The 14,964-nt window shown below is 42.6% G+C and overlaps 1 protein-coding gene across 1 annotated transcript in view; it reads right to left on the reverse strand.

Annotated features, from left to right (window-relative positions):
- ACVR1B (activin A receptor type 1B) overlaps nucleotides 1-11,411 on the reverse strand; it is a 32,241-nt gene extending 20,830 nt beyond the window's left edge. The window contains exon 1 of the mRNA XM_016142656.2: nucleotides 11,283-11,411. Within this exon, the coding sequence (XP_015998142.2) occupies nucleotides 11,283-11,373 (91 nt within the window). The 5' untranslated portion in view covers nucleotides 11,374-11,411. The remainder of the gene's footprint in view (nucleotides 1-11,282) is intronic.
- Nucleotides 11,412-14,964: the final 3,553 nt, after the last annotated feature.

Raw genomic sequence — 14,964 nt, forward strand, 5'->3', positions numbered from 1 at the left:
TTTTTAGCTTATATTAACTGCTCCTTGGGGATAATAAGTTTCATTAATTTAGTACTTGTGTGAAGCACTGTCCTGTTTAGAAACAGTAAACTTGCCACTTCCAAACTTTACCGGGCCACCTTCCAGTTCTAGAGTATCCAAGATTTGGTGCCCAAATCAGCCTGTGCTGCCCTTACTCTTCATGATTTTACAAGTTGATCATAAACTGCCTCTAAGCTCTCGTCCTTCCAGATAACAGCATCCATCAGACAGGCCAAACTGATAAGAATAGCCTATTACAACCTATGATTATTTTAATTATTCTTCCCTGGACCTTATCCAAACCTCCTACAGCTTCCTTAGGATAGAACAAAGACCACAGCACTACATAATTCTGTGACCTCAAATAGCCAAAATGATCTCGAAAACAACAAAACAAAGTTGGAAGACTCACACTTCCCAATTTCAAAATTTACTACTGGCATAAATATAGCCATATAAATCAATGGAATAGAATTGAGAGTCCAGAAACAAACCTATACATCTGTGATCAACTTATTTGTAACAAGAATGTCTAGAACCTTCAGGGAGAACGACTGGTCTCCAATAAATGGTGCCAGGCAACTGGATATCCACAGGCAAAAGAATGAAATTGAACCCTTACTTCCCATCATATACAAAAATTAACACGAAATGGATCAAAGACCTAACTATAAGAGCTCAAACTTATATTCCAAAACTTCTAAAACTTTAAAAAAGAAAACAGGGGTAGATCTTCACGACCTTGGATTTGGCAATGGTCCCTTACAGATATCACACCAAAAGCACAAAAAGAGATGAACTGGTCTTCATCAAAATTAAAAAAAAACTTTTGTTCACCAAAAGACAATACAAGAAAGTGAAAAGACAACCTACAGAATGAGAGAAAACAGCTGCAAATCATTTATCTACTAATAGTCTAGTATAGAGGATATATAAAGAACTCTTACAACTCGACAACAAAAAATTTAAAAATGGCCAAAGAACCTGAAAAGACATTTTTCCAAAAAAAAAAAAAAAATGGCCACGCACATGAAAAGATGTTCATCATCATCTCAAATGCAAATGAGTTTCAAATTCAAATAAAACCCACAATAAGATACTGCTTCACACCCACTAGGAAGGCCACAGAAAATGAAAAAGAAAATAAATAACAAGTGTTGGTGAAGACTAAGGGAAACTGAATCCTCATACAATGCCGGCAGGATCGCTGTGGAAAACATTTTGATGTTTTCTCGGTAAGTTAAGCATTGAATTATCATATAAACCAGCAATTCCACTCCTGGTATATATCCAAAAGACTGAAAACAAGTGTTCAGACAAAAACTTATACATTAATATTCATAACAGCACTATTCACAATAGTCAAAGGTGGAAAAAACTCGCATATCTGTTAAGTAATGAATGGATAAACAAAATTTGGTATATCCGTACAATGGAGTGTTATTCAGCCATCAAAATGAATAAACTACTGACATACACTATGTATAAACTGTGAAAACACTATGTTAAGTGAAAGAAACCATATATTGTATGGTTCCATTTATAGTAAATATCCAGAAAGCAAATTAGTGGTCGTCATGGGCTGGGGAGAGGGGCAGGATGAGAAGCGACTGCTTCACTGGGTTTCTGGGTTTCCTCTGGGGTAAAGAAGTTCTGGACTGAGAGTTTGCTTAACATTATGAAGGTACTTAACACCACTGAATTGCACACTTTAAAATGGTGAAAAATGGTAAATTTTCTGTTACATGTGTTTTACCATAATTTAAAAAATGCCATAAATCTTTGTAAAAATACTATAAATCTTTGTAAAAATACTATAGGTCTTTGTAAAACAGTTTATATGCTATAATCTCAATTATAAAACAAAAACACCAAAAACCTAACACAAAGAGGGAAAAAAACTGGAGGTACAGTGTTCTTCAGATTGTGCTCTTCCTCAAGCCTTAGACCCCCCAAAATGTCCCAGGAACCTGTGAACTCCACAAGGAGGGAACCAGTGTTCTCCTCCTCACCGTTTTTCTCACTGATGTCCAACACAGTGCCTAGCCAACAGCGCCCTGCTTAATAAATCACCAATAAATCTCAGCCTAGTAATTGAGGAGGAAAGGGGGCTCCACCCAACTGGCTCAGGTTTTATCCACTTTATACGTTTCTACACTTTCATTTTTAAAAGGGTTCCACTGCTTTAAAAAGAAAGAAAAAAGAAAAAAAGTTATTCAGTCATTACTAGACAACTGACAATATGTTTATGAAAATCCTGAATCGGATTAAAAACTGGAGGTGTCTGGCACTAAACTCTCACAAAATACAGGTGATGGTTTAGTTCTCCTGGGAGAACAGCAGTGTAGGGGTACAATACCTGGGAACTGACACTGCACCAGCAGCCAAAGTTCTAACTAAATTACGCGGAAAAATCTTGTGGCATTAAAGTAAAGCAATCAGATGCTAATGGTAAAAGAGACCCAAGTTACACCCTCACCTTTCACAATCATCAAAATTAGATTACAAGAAGACATTAGAGCAAATCAAAACAAAAACTCTCAAGTATCCATCTAAGAACCATAATAAAGTCAAATTTTACATGTGTAATTGGTGGTACCTAAAAACCCCCAAAATTGTACTGGTAAAAAGCACTTATGAAAAAAATATAACTGACTTAATAAAGGAAGTTACTTGTATGAAGAAGGAAAAAACCCACAGATTAAACAATAAGACACTTGATAAGCTTGGTATTTAATTCTGATCTGGGAAAAGGTCTCAGAATGGAGTTTGCATAAGAGAAAGGTGTTAGAAAAGCCAGCTTCACACTATATCTATTCTACAAACTGCCTTTCTGACATTCTACTTGGAGACAAACCCAACCCTAGAGAGCTGTTTAAACAAGTTTACCCCTAAGCCTCAGGTCTAGAGAATGAAAGCTTTGTTCTCAATCAAAAGAGATGTTTGATGTTTATGCTAAGGAGACCTGTCACTGTAACTTATTTATGACTGACTATAAATACCTGAACATCTAGCAATAGCCCACCTGCTGCCCAGGAGAATGTCAAGGTAAGAATGAGTGGCATTGCTATGACAAAATGTATCCGATGAACCTAAGTGTACAGAATAGGCCACCATATTTAGACTATCTACTAGTAACTTGATATTTCTCTTTTGCTTAGTTTATAATGAACATGTAAACGCACTCTGTTTTCTTTCTTTATTGTATTTAAACTGACATATCTGGCTTGTTAGGGTAGGGGAAGATATTTATCAGTGGCATTTAGTATTTGCTTCCTGACCTATTTCCTATACTATGAGTGAGTGGAGAGGAGACAGTATACATCAGTTTTTGAGTGAGAAGAGGGACAGGAATGGTTGTTTCAGGCAACTGGGACAGTGAAGAAGAAAAATTTCAGCCAGGGCTGAGAATAAAACTAATGAGGTTGAGATAAAGTTCATTTGGCTGGAATAAAATGGGTGGGTGGCAGAAGAAACAGAGATGGAAGACAGGAGGTAGGAAAAGAGATTATGATGTTCCAAGTAACTCACAAATGTCTGTAGCATTTCTACAGGAGATAATAAAATTATAGCAGTACAGAATTGGAATTATTTACCTTGGATTTTGCTGAGAGGACAGAAATGAAGCAATGCAATTAAACGAAGTTATTAAGTACTTAAAATATGCAAGACTCTGTGACAGAACAAAGCCATATAAAAAATAAGTCAGTTCCTAGCACCAATTTTCAGGAGCTAGAGGGTGGGAGAATGGAAGAAGCAGACAACTATAAACCATTGTGAACCTCTACAATACCAACAGGAACCAAGGAGAAAAGGAGAGAGGATGGAATCACTGACTGAGGGTAAGACAGAAGGACAAAGAAGATCCCACATTAGAGGACATTGGATTTGGCTAAGAAGAGAAAACCAAGGCCAAGAAAGGCACAAGGCATGTTAGGTCCTCAGTGAATGGACAGATGCAGAAGTACCAAGGTTCCAGCCAGAGATGGGGCAATAAAGGAGACCAGGCCAGATTAGACAGATTGTGATGCCAGGCTAAGGGGTCTGGGGTTGATTGTGGAGGCTGCACAAAAGTGGTGGAACTATCAGGCACAGAATGTGTATTTTCCAAACTTAAATCCAGCAGTAGGATGAAGGAAAAGTGGGATACTGTAGGCAGAGACCGGTTATGAAATTGTTTGAACAGGCATCATAGTATATAGTGGAGTGCAGTATTTAGAGCACATGCTTTGGAATTAGACCTCAGGCCTACTGCTGAACCTCTGTATGCCCCAGTTTCTCATTTGTAAACGGGGATAAGAGTGCCTCAGAGAAGACCTGTAGAGAGTAAATGATGTAACAGTGCTTGAATATACAGTAAATATTCAGTCAGTGAGAAGCTTTCATTACTACTGTCATCCCATTCAATGAGAAGTATTTGAACTCTGCAGTTCTGTGGTTGCTCCAACAAGCAGAAAAGTCAATTTGTGTATAAACTTCTAAAGGGCAAGGACAGACTATTTCCTCAGTATCCCTTTCAACATTCGGCTTGGTCCTGGATATTAGAAACGAACACTGATTGAATCTGATTGAATCTTACCTACTACAAGTGCAGAATGTAATATACAAACATATACCAAGATAATAAATAAAGATTTGGGGTAAGACAGGTTCGCCACAAATACTAAAGAAAAAAAAAATGCTTCAATTCAGTTTCCTCAATTCAAACACCATGATCATCTAAGAAAACTATCTCCAAAGCATCCCAAATCTCCTCTCTTCTCCAAACACAAGTATCTAGGAAAAGGTAACGAACAGATGAAAATCACATTTAGTCAAAGGACTTTTCATATACAAGGTCCATTGATGGGATGGCTGAGTACCAGGTCTCAAGTACGTTCAAGCCTACCTGTGGATATTTCTCATTTTCCTCTCCTGCCTTCCTTCTCGCCACATCACCATCCAACTCCACACACACACACACACACACACACACACACACACACACACACACACACACACACACACACACACTGAAAACAGCACCTATTTACTATCTCACAGTTTCTATAGGTAAGAAGGCCAGAGTTGGTTTCTCATCCAAGGCTGGGACCTCTTTCAAGCTCACTGGTTGTTGACAATGTTGACAAACCCCAGTGCCTTGTGGATGAAGGACTGAGGTCCCCATTTCCTTCCTGACAGCCAGAGACTGTTCTAGTCACCCTGCAGTTCCTGACCACATGGCCTCATGGGCAGTTCACACATGGATGTGTGCTTTCTTCTAAGCCAGCTGGAGCATCTCTGCCCTCTTCTGCAATCAGCTGAGAAAACCCTCTGCTTTCAAAGGGCTAGCATGATTAGATCCTGTCCACCATGATATTCCCCGTATCTGAAGATCAAATAATTTGGGACCTTAATTAATTACCTCTACAAGTCCCTTCACAGTAGTACCAACATTCATGTTTACCTGGAAGAGGTGTGTATATACCAAACAAAGGCCAGGAATCTTGGTTTATGGTTAGGCTATGGTTGGTAGAATCTCCTATTGTCTATATCACCCGCCAGAAGGAAAGCTTCATGAAGAAAGGCATTTTTGTCTCTTTTTTTTTTTTTCACTGTTGTATCCCTAGCACTTACAATAGTGCCTGGCATATGGTAGGTGCTCAATAAACATGTGTTAAAGAAATCTTTTTATCACTACAATAGTGTTTCCCTCCCCTGCCATATAGACACACATATATTTATAAATATATGTATTTAGTTTATTTACAGGCTTGAAATGGCATTTCTAACTGTATATATTAAAATTCTGGTTCAGTGAAACCATTTAGTAGGAGTCCTTGGAATTTCATATAATTTTCTCTCTGCCACAATTATTTGAACGGCTTTAACAAAATATGGTTGATTCTTATTATTCACGGATTCCATATTTGTGAATCTGTCTATTTGGCAAAAATTTACTTGTAACCCCAAAATCAATACTCTCCGTGCTCTTACGGTCATCTGTGGACATACAGAGTGGTGAAAATCTGAATCGCCCAATGCACACGTTCCAGCTTAGGCAGAACAAGGCAATACTCTGCCTTCTTACTTCAGCTCTCGTGTGTGTCCTTTTCATGGTTTATTCAGTGCCATGCTTTTTGCCTTTTGGTGGTTTTTAAACTGATTTCTCTGTATGTTAGATAAGCTTCGTTCAGGTATGCATTATAATGCTATTGGTCTTGAGTTCAATGTTAAATAATCAACAATATATATTAAACGAGGTGTCTTTAAACAGAAACACACCTAAAACAAGGTTATGTACTGATCTGTTGATGAAAATGTTGTGACCAGTAACTCACAGGACCCTAACCCTGTATTTTTCCTAGAAGCAATGGTTCAGTATTCGCTGTGTTCAAGGTGCCTTTATGGAACATAACTGCCACAAATGAGATGACTTTTAGCCCCCTTTTACAGATGAAACAATGAAGTTGAGAGAGGCACGAAATGGCAGCTCCTGGCAAACTCTAGCACATCATCTTGGTTTATTTTCTTCATAACACTCATGACTGATAATTGTGTATACTTATTTATCTTCAGTGTAAGCCGCTGCAATTTTAAGTTCCACGAAAGTTAGGCATCTAGGGATCTTTGTCTATCTTGTTCTCTATTACTTCCCAATGCCAAGAACTATTCCAAGCACATACCCAACCAAATGAATAAAGAATTCTCCGATATGTAATTGTGTAAATATTAGGAGTGATTGATACTTTAAAGGGAAAGGCAGTTACTTTCCTGTGTTAAATTCAAAATATTTAACAACACAACTGCAGGCTTAAGCTAAGTGGAGAGAGAAGAAAACCAAAAAGAACCGCAGAGCTACCTGAAGTGGCAATGTCTCTGAAACACAGAGCGCAGGTGATATCACCTGGAATGGAAACTTCACAGCTAAACTCTGGCAGCTCTACGGAGTAAGGGAAAGAAAGAGTCACTCTGCAAGAGTGGGTTTGTGTGGTGTTATATTTATCTATGATGGAGAAGCCAAGCAGGCAGAGCAACTAGACATGGGTGGAGATGGTGCCTCTGGAACCCAAACTCGGATTAACTGTGTGAAAGAGAAATTGAAGCCCCCAAAAACCAAGAACATGTACTTGAACCTGGCCAGGAGGCAGTGCCTACAGAGTGAGAGAAATGCAAGTTAGACTGTGGGGTACTGTTAGGTATGAGCTGCTGATTCCTTAAAAGCTTTCAGCAATCCCAGCCCAGGCGGAACTGATGGGCTACGGATGCCTGCAGTACTTGTAGCAGCAGCAGGGCTGATGAGAAAGAAGATTCTAGGATTTTCTTTGTATAAATACAGAGAGGAAAAATGAGATAAGACCCTCTTACATCAACCCCTATTATAACAGACAAATAACACAAGAATTAAAGACAAAAAGGCGGGATTCCAGAATTAATGTTCACTGTTGCTCTAAGCAAAAACTGAACAGTAAATAATAAGAATTTCAAAATTAAAACAAAAGCCACTTCAGTATTCTAATTTAACCTTCAAAAATAAAGTAGATCTAAAGTGCCATTAACCGAGAATTCCATTCCACCTCAACACCCTGTACTCCTGAGTTATTATGAGAACAGGCTGCACCACAATTCAACTCATGTTCCAAAATGCAACAAGCAGCTTCAACAGGACATGCTGAAAGCAGCAGCACGTCCCCTCATTTTCTGATTCATATTTTGGTAGCAAGGTTACAATTAGCTCACCGGTGGAGAATAAACCTATTTATAACACAGCAGTCCACCTGAAAGACACAATCATCTAAAAAGGTTTTTAGAGGAAAGTGAAGTACCGCTTCTTCCTGTACTGACTGTAGGTTCCCAAGGTCCTTTCGGATGAAGTCCTCAGTCTAACCTTCCTGTGTTCACAGGCACCATTCTGGCCACCTCTCAGCCTCCATGTTCTTATGTAACATTTACATAGAGCCATAAACATACCCAGAGTTGCGTAAGAATTAAAACATTGCCAAACCAATAAAACAGGTTACTCCCTCCAGACTGTCTTTGATTAGCACAGGTATGCTGCCCAGTCTACGATGTAAGAGCCTGTCAAAAGACAGAAATTAACTTGAGGAAATCTGACAGTCTACAAAAATGCACAAATAAGAAGAAATCAACCACATTGTGACAAGTGGTGCTTCTATCAATCCTGAGAGTGTTATTCTGCCCCATAAGATAAAAAGTAACCAAACAATGCTTATTTGCTGAAGTCAGAAACTATGTCTAAAAATACCTCCCAGCTAACTGGCTATCAGTAAGTCATTCTCACAAATGTCCCAATAAGAGCGACAGAGACTATTCCCTACTTTACAGAGGGAAAACTGAGGTAGTCAGAGAAAGGTTAAGTGATTGTTCAAGGACAACCTGTAAGGAACCGAAGTTCTGGGGCTATAAACCAGCGTCTTCCTACCCCCGGCTCTAACCTTTAACCAGAGTGGACATTTTATTACATTTTAATCACATCTATTATTGCAAGAGCTCTTTTGACAAAACTAGTTTGCGATGCCCTTTTTCATTGCAAGAGTTCACTTTCACTGTACTTTGAATCCATATCCACACAACAAAATTTTAAGACTTGGCCTGCAATGAGGTTTTTAGTCTGCTCACAGAAATTCAAAATGTTCCTATCAGAACTTCAAATGTCTCCCTTGTTGCTTTTGTCATAAGAAATGAATGTCATGTTCTACTGCTACTAATGCAATTTTACATTTTTAAATACTAATGTGAAGATTCCAAAGCTAGGCCTTAAAACACAGTACACCTATCAACTGCACACTATTTAAAACCTGGAACTCATTCTCCCTATCACTGGCCTTTTACAAAGTTGTGGTTAATTCACTAATTATTAGAAACACCTATTCCCTTGCTGTACTCATGTCATGTCCAAGTACCGGGCATCACAGGCTGCCTGGCTCCGCCACTCTTCCAACCCACCTAGGGGAGCATGACAGAGGAAGTGCAGAGGACGAAAGCAATCAACTTCTTGCTATCCCACAGCCTTTATTTTCCCAGAAGTGACGTTTTACTTTAAGCCTTTTGCAACAGTGGTCTCTGTAGCATGCACTATTGGCAACTAGATGTGTCCCGGAAAAAACTGTAGTGTCTGGCCAAAAAGTTTAAAGGCCTTTGAGAATGTTTGCTGGACACACAATCTAACTTCCAATTTACCAAAAAAAGAAACTAATTCTCTATTATGACCACCCATCCTCACCCCAACAAACATCCGTTTTAAGAAGGTTACAAAAAAATGAACTCTGCCCCATTCAAAATCAGTCGGATTATCAATTAAACATTTTTAACTAGGTACACAACAACAAGAAAAGCCCCACAGACACGACACCAAATCAACAGAGAAATGGCTGTTTAAAAATCTTGGATATAGTACGGACAGGATAAAAATTCCTATGGAAGGAATTTAAAGATTATTCATACACATATCAAATGACTACCTGAAGGCCAAGTCTCCTTATTGACTACCCCATTAGAGAAATAACATTACATGACACTTTCCAAAAACATGACCCACAATAAGACCCAGCAAATGTTATTTACAAAAACCAGTGTTACCACAAACGTTAGGCTGTGTTCATACACCTTCACTGTGTTGATCAGACCCACAGGCACATTACCAGTGCACAGGGCAGCGAGACCCAAGAACACACACGAGGTGCTTAACAGAAGCATTAGCTAGTGAACAAAGACCCCTCTTGCACAGGCTACACCACTGGGAACAAATATCAAAGCTGGAGATAATGAACTTGTTTTTGAGACTCCAAAGTGGGATGATGTCTTTTCTTGATCGTCTGGTTTATTAAAGAAGCCTGAACCCACCTGAGAATTATTATTTTTAGTGGAGAGGAGGGCCACAGAACACACACTTGATCTCCCATTGCTGAAAGGCTAGGGGCTGCTGAGAAGTCAAAGCAGCAGGCTTTGTACATCCGAGTGAATACAATCCTGATAGTCTCTCTCCCAGATCCATCCGTGGGTCAATAATCACTTCAATATAATTGCCAAATATAACCTTCATCTATTACCCCAATGCCAAAACACATTGGAGACAGCTCTCTTAAATTAAATATTTCAGGTTTTCATCAGCTCTTCTCAGCCCTCCAAAGCCTCATAAACAAACATACCCAGTTGAGGGTCCCACAGAAGGCACCCACCTCTATAGTGGGCAGGAAGGGGGTGGCATCGGGGAGCAGAAGGCCGTGGAGGCTGTAAGGAGAGAGGTGTGTGGGGGTGGAGGGAGGGCTAGGAAGCGGGATGGTGTGGGAAGGTAAGTAAGTCTGACCAGAGGCCAGTCCAGTGGTGGGATCTTTAAATCCTAGTGGTTGGAGGCAGGTTCTAGGATTTCACCTGAAAGGCATCCCCGAAGTGAGTAACTGAATGGGTCCCCTGGGGTGGGGGGAGTGGGGAAAGGTGGGGGGAGGCTGGGGGGAGGCGAGATGGAAAGCAAATACAACTAAATGCAGATTAACCATTCCGGAACTAGGTTTCCTAGGGTTAGAGAGATTCCAAAGGCAAGCTCCAAAACGGCTGAGGGAGCCTGTTCGTCCCACTTCCTTCAAAGGGCTTCCATGGGGCATGTGTATTGGAGGTGGGGGGTTTGCCCCACTGAACTCAAGGGACCGCGCGAAGGGGAAATGTGACTCCCTTCCCCAAAACATGAGGGAGGAAGGAGATCGAGGAAAACAGAGGCCCAAAGAGCAGGATCTAAAGGAAAGGTTAGAGACCCCTTCCCCTATCATCTGAGATGCGCAAGGACTCTCAGCATCAGGATACCTCGGAGAAGCAAAAATCCACTCGCCCCGGCCCTACAATCTTGGCGGGAGAAAAGGTGTCCCCCTAGGAGCATCTGGAGAGAAGGAATGATGACCCCCCCCCGTCCCTAGACAAGCAAAGGGAAAGAAACATGATCTCCAAATTTAGGGGAAGGAAACCTGCGTTCCCCTATATAGAACATGGGGGTGCTAGGAGCGCGACCCCTGAGAGCTCCGTGAATCCAGGTCCGCCTGGAAGAGGGCTCGGATCCCCAGGGGCCCGGCGTGAGCTGGGTAGCGGCTGAGTGGCCGAGCCTTAGGGGTCAGAAGAAACCACTGGGGGTCACCCCGACTCCTCCGCGCCCCCCGCCCGGCCATATTGTGCGCGTGGGGAGGGGGCGCGCTGTAGTCAAGGCGCCGCGGCGCGAGGCCTCGCCCTCGCCCGGCCCTCTCCATCCCGGCCCCCGCCCCCCGCGCGGGACTCACCCTGGATTCCCCGGGGCCCGGACCCGCCGCTGCCGGCGAGCAGGAGGACGACAAGGGATAAGAAGGAGGAGGCTCCGGCCGACTCCGCCATAGTAACCACCACCGCCGCCGCCGCCGCCGCCGCCGCCGCCGCAGCCCAGCAGCGCCCAGCGCGCGCGCGCGCCCCCGGCGCCTCCCCTCCTCCCGCGGCCCCGCTCCCGCCTCCCGCTCCTGCGCCCGGCGCCTGCACGTGCGCTCCCGGCGGAGCCGGCGCCGCAGCCGCCGCGCGCGCCCCCGAAGGGCGGGGCCGGGTGCGCGCGGGCGCCCGCCTTAAAGGGGAGTGTCCCTGTTAAAGGGGTGGGAAGGGTACGTTCCTCGGCCCCCCTCACGGGTGGGTGCGAGCGCAGCGCGGAGGAGGTCGAGTGGAGCGCGCAGCCTCAGTCCTCCCCTGTACCCCACCCAGCTCAGGTTATCTTATCCGCACTGACCCCCTCCCCTGCATCGAATGTTCTACGAGTGTCGTGCGCTTTCTCGTTCCCTTCATCCGTGCTGCCTAGCCTCGAGCCCCGTCACGTCCCACCCGGATCATTGCAAGCGTCCGCTAACTGGTCTCCTCAGTGCAAGCTTCTGGACGGCCAGCAACCTGTGTGATCAATCATAAGATGCCCCTTTGCAGAACATACCAAGGCTTTTTAATGATAGTACTCAATCTTGGTAAGGGTTCCTATGAGACACTCCCATTGTGGTAGGTTGAACCCTTTTGGTAAACAATTTGGCATTATGTATCAAATCCCCTAAAATATACATACCTGGTATATCCCCTGTCTTCCAGAAATAATAGAGATGAGGACAAATGTTTACTAAAAGTGTGTTAATTGTTGCATGCTTATCATTGTAAAAAGCTAGAAACTTAAGTAGGCAATAATAGAAGACAACTTATGGCCCATTCGTATAATGGAGTATTATTTAGTAATTTAAAATGTTTGTAAAAACTAATGAAATGAGAAAATGTTAAATGACTGATAATGCTAAGTGAGATCACTTAAATGAAAAAGCAAAATACAAAACTTTATAGTAGTTAGTCTAATTTTAATATCCGTATGGGAGAAAGAAAGGAAGGAAATTACCCAATATTATCGGGAGTTATTGCCAAAATAATTTTTTACTTTTTCTTTAAACATTTCTGTATTTTCTAAATATTTTACAAATAAACAAGTGCTACTTTCAAATTTAGAAAAAATGCTTGTGAAAGAAAAACTGAATCACCATATCTTTCTGAAAAGTGTTCACTTTCTTGAGCTTGAGATGGTGAGAAGAGCAGGGTCTTTGGAGCCAGAGTTGTCGATCTGAATTCTCCTGTTCTTATTAACTGATGAAAACTTGGGCAAGTTTTCTTCACCTCTCTAAGCTCAGTTTCAAGCTCTAAGATCTAGGGAGGGAGACAATGTCCAAAGGGTGGAAGGAGTTTCTTACATAGAGTCCTCACCTTCTAAGTTGTCAGCAACCTGAAGAATGCCCATCTTCACCAGAAAAAAAAACAAGACCTCAGTAAAAAACAAGACTGCAGACACACTCCCCAGACAAAACTCTACTCCCCCCACCACACACACACTCACACATGCAAAGTCATGCAGAGGCACTGTCTACAAGTGGGTCAGTATAGCTGGATGAGTAAACACCTTATTTTTATACTGCTCTCCCTCACCCACCCAAACGGGCACCTCCTCCCTCCAGTCCATTTAACTGATCTCCCAAACTCTGCTCCACCTACCCCTAGAGTTCCCAGCCGTGGTGGGCATAGCTCTAGGTGACTGTGTTAGTTTCCTAGGGCTGCTGTAACACCACAAATTGAGTGGCTTAAAATAACAGAAATTTATTCTCTCACAGTTCTGGAGGCTAGAAATCTGAAACCAGGGTGTCAGCAGGCCCATGTTCTCTCCAAATAGGCTCTAGGGAAGATTCCTTTCTTAGCTCTTCTAGTTTCTGGTGGTTCCCAGAATCCATGGTGTTCCTTGGCTTGTGGAAGCATAACTTCAATCTCTGCCCGTATCTTTACATACTTGTCTTCCCTCTGTGTCTGTATCTCCTTCCAGATTTCTGTTATGAAGAAGACACCAGTCATTGGATTAGCACTGAAATTCAAGTAATTTAACTTAATTACATATACAGAGGTCCTATTTCCAAGTAAGATTACTTTCACAGTTTCCAGGTGGACATGAATTTTGAGGAGACACTATTCAACACAATATATTCATCAATCCCTGTGGTTGGGAAGGGAAAGCTGACCCCTCAGAAGCATACCTGTGGCCAAGGGGAAGGGACTATTCTTCCCTAAACCTTGCTAAGTGTTGCCACTGTGGCTGCAGGACCAAAAGTCCCAGTGGAGACCTGTGGTAGGTTTACTCCTAAATAGCAAAATCTGCTACATGCCTGAATATACAGCCCAGGAAACTAGAATGCTGGATCCACAGACAAAATGCCACCTCGATCAGCCCACTGGCTAGCATTTGACTTTAGCAAGGTATTTTACCTCCCTAAACCTTGATTCACTCATCTGTAAAATGGAGCTGATAATAATTCTATCTCAGAGAGATGTCATGAGGATGGATGAAGATATTTCATGTAAAGCATCTAGCATAGTCTCTGACACATAGGAAGTGATATAAAAAGAATCACTATTCTTGTTATGATGATTAGACCTTTACTACAATCCTGTGAAGTGGTTGAGGCATGTCAGGGTGTGCTCAGTTTATGGGTGAGGCAACTGAGACCTGGGGAAGGTAAGCAACTTGCCCAGGCTCAGGTGTAATTAAGTGTTGAAGCCATAGCCTGCTGGTCCTGTGCTCCTTCAACATCATAGCTAGCATCTCATGCTTTCCCAGAGTCTGGTCTTCAGGAGCCCTTCAGGAAATTAGACTTGATGGGGTTGGGAAGGGAGGTTAATTATATCTGTCACACCCCATTCTTCAGAGTTTGGGGCATCTGCTCAAGTCAGAGCTTTCCTAGGTGATGCATCAACCTTGCCTTTTAGGTCCCAGGCTGTGTGGGGTAGACTGCCCAAGCTACCTGTCCTCTCGGCTGCAACCTGGCTCTCTTACCATCCATGAAGTCCTCAGCAAAGTGCCCGTTTCTGTGAGCCTCTTTAGTCTTAGGGTTGGACCCACGTCATAATCTATGAACTTCTCATCAGCCTTGCTCTGTCCCTTTGTCATGAGACTCTCCAGACCTGACAGGATTCACGTTTCTAGGAAAAAGTCTCCCTCCCCAGTCTCCACTGACTAAACCACTTGGTGCTACAGCTGCCATCTTGGTTGCAGTGCACCAAGACACCCTGCCTCCTAGGGGATTCAGCACAGTTTGTCTTGGTAAGCAAGCAGCAGGGTCATTAATCCCAAGAAGGCAACAGTTCATCTTCAGTTATGCATTCTGCAAACACTTATTAAACATCTACGGTATACCAAGCACAACATATTAACGTAGATAAGTCATGGTCCTTGCCATCATGGAACTTACAGTCTAACAGAGACAAGCATGGGGGTGGGGGGAAGCAACAATGTGCTATGTATGCTATAGCATGCACCTTAAAGGGTCAGTGGAAACACTTAGGAGGGCATGGGTGATTCACTTTTTCAGGGATAAGCTGAGGAGGTGGTAAAGGTCTCACAAACAGGCCATGCTACAGCTGACCCTTGGAAAACCAAAG

This window comes from Rousettus aegyptiacus, unplaced genomic scaffold (genome assembly GCF_014176215.1).
Source record: "Rousettus aegyptiacus isolate mRouAeg1 unplaced genomic scaffold, mRouAeg1.p scaffold_m13_p_2, whole genome shotgun sequence".
Taxonomy (NCBI): Eukaryota; Metazoa; Chordata; class Mammalia; order Chiroptera; family Pteropodidae; genus Rousettus; species Rousettus aegyptiacus.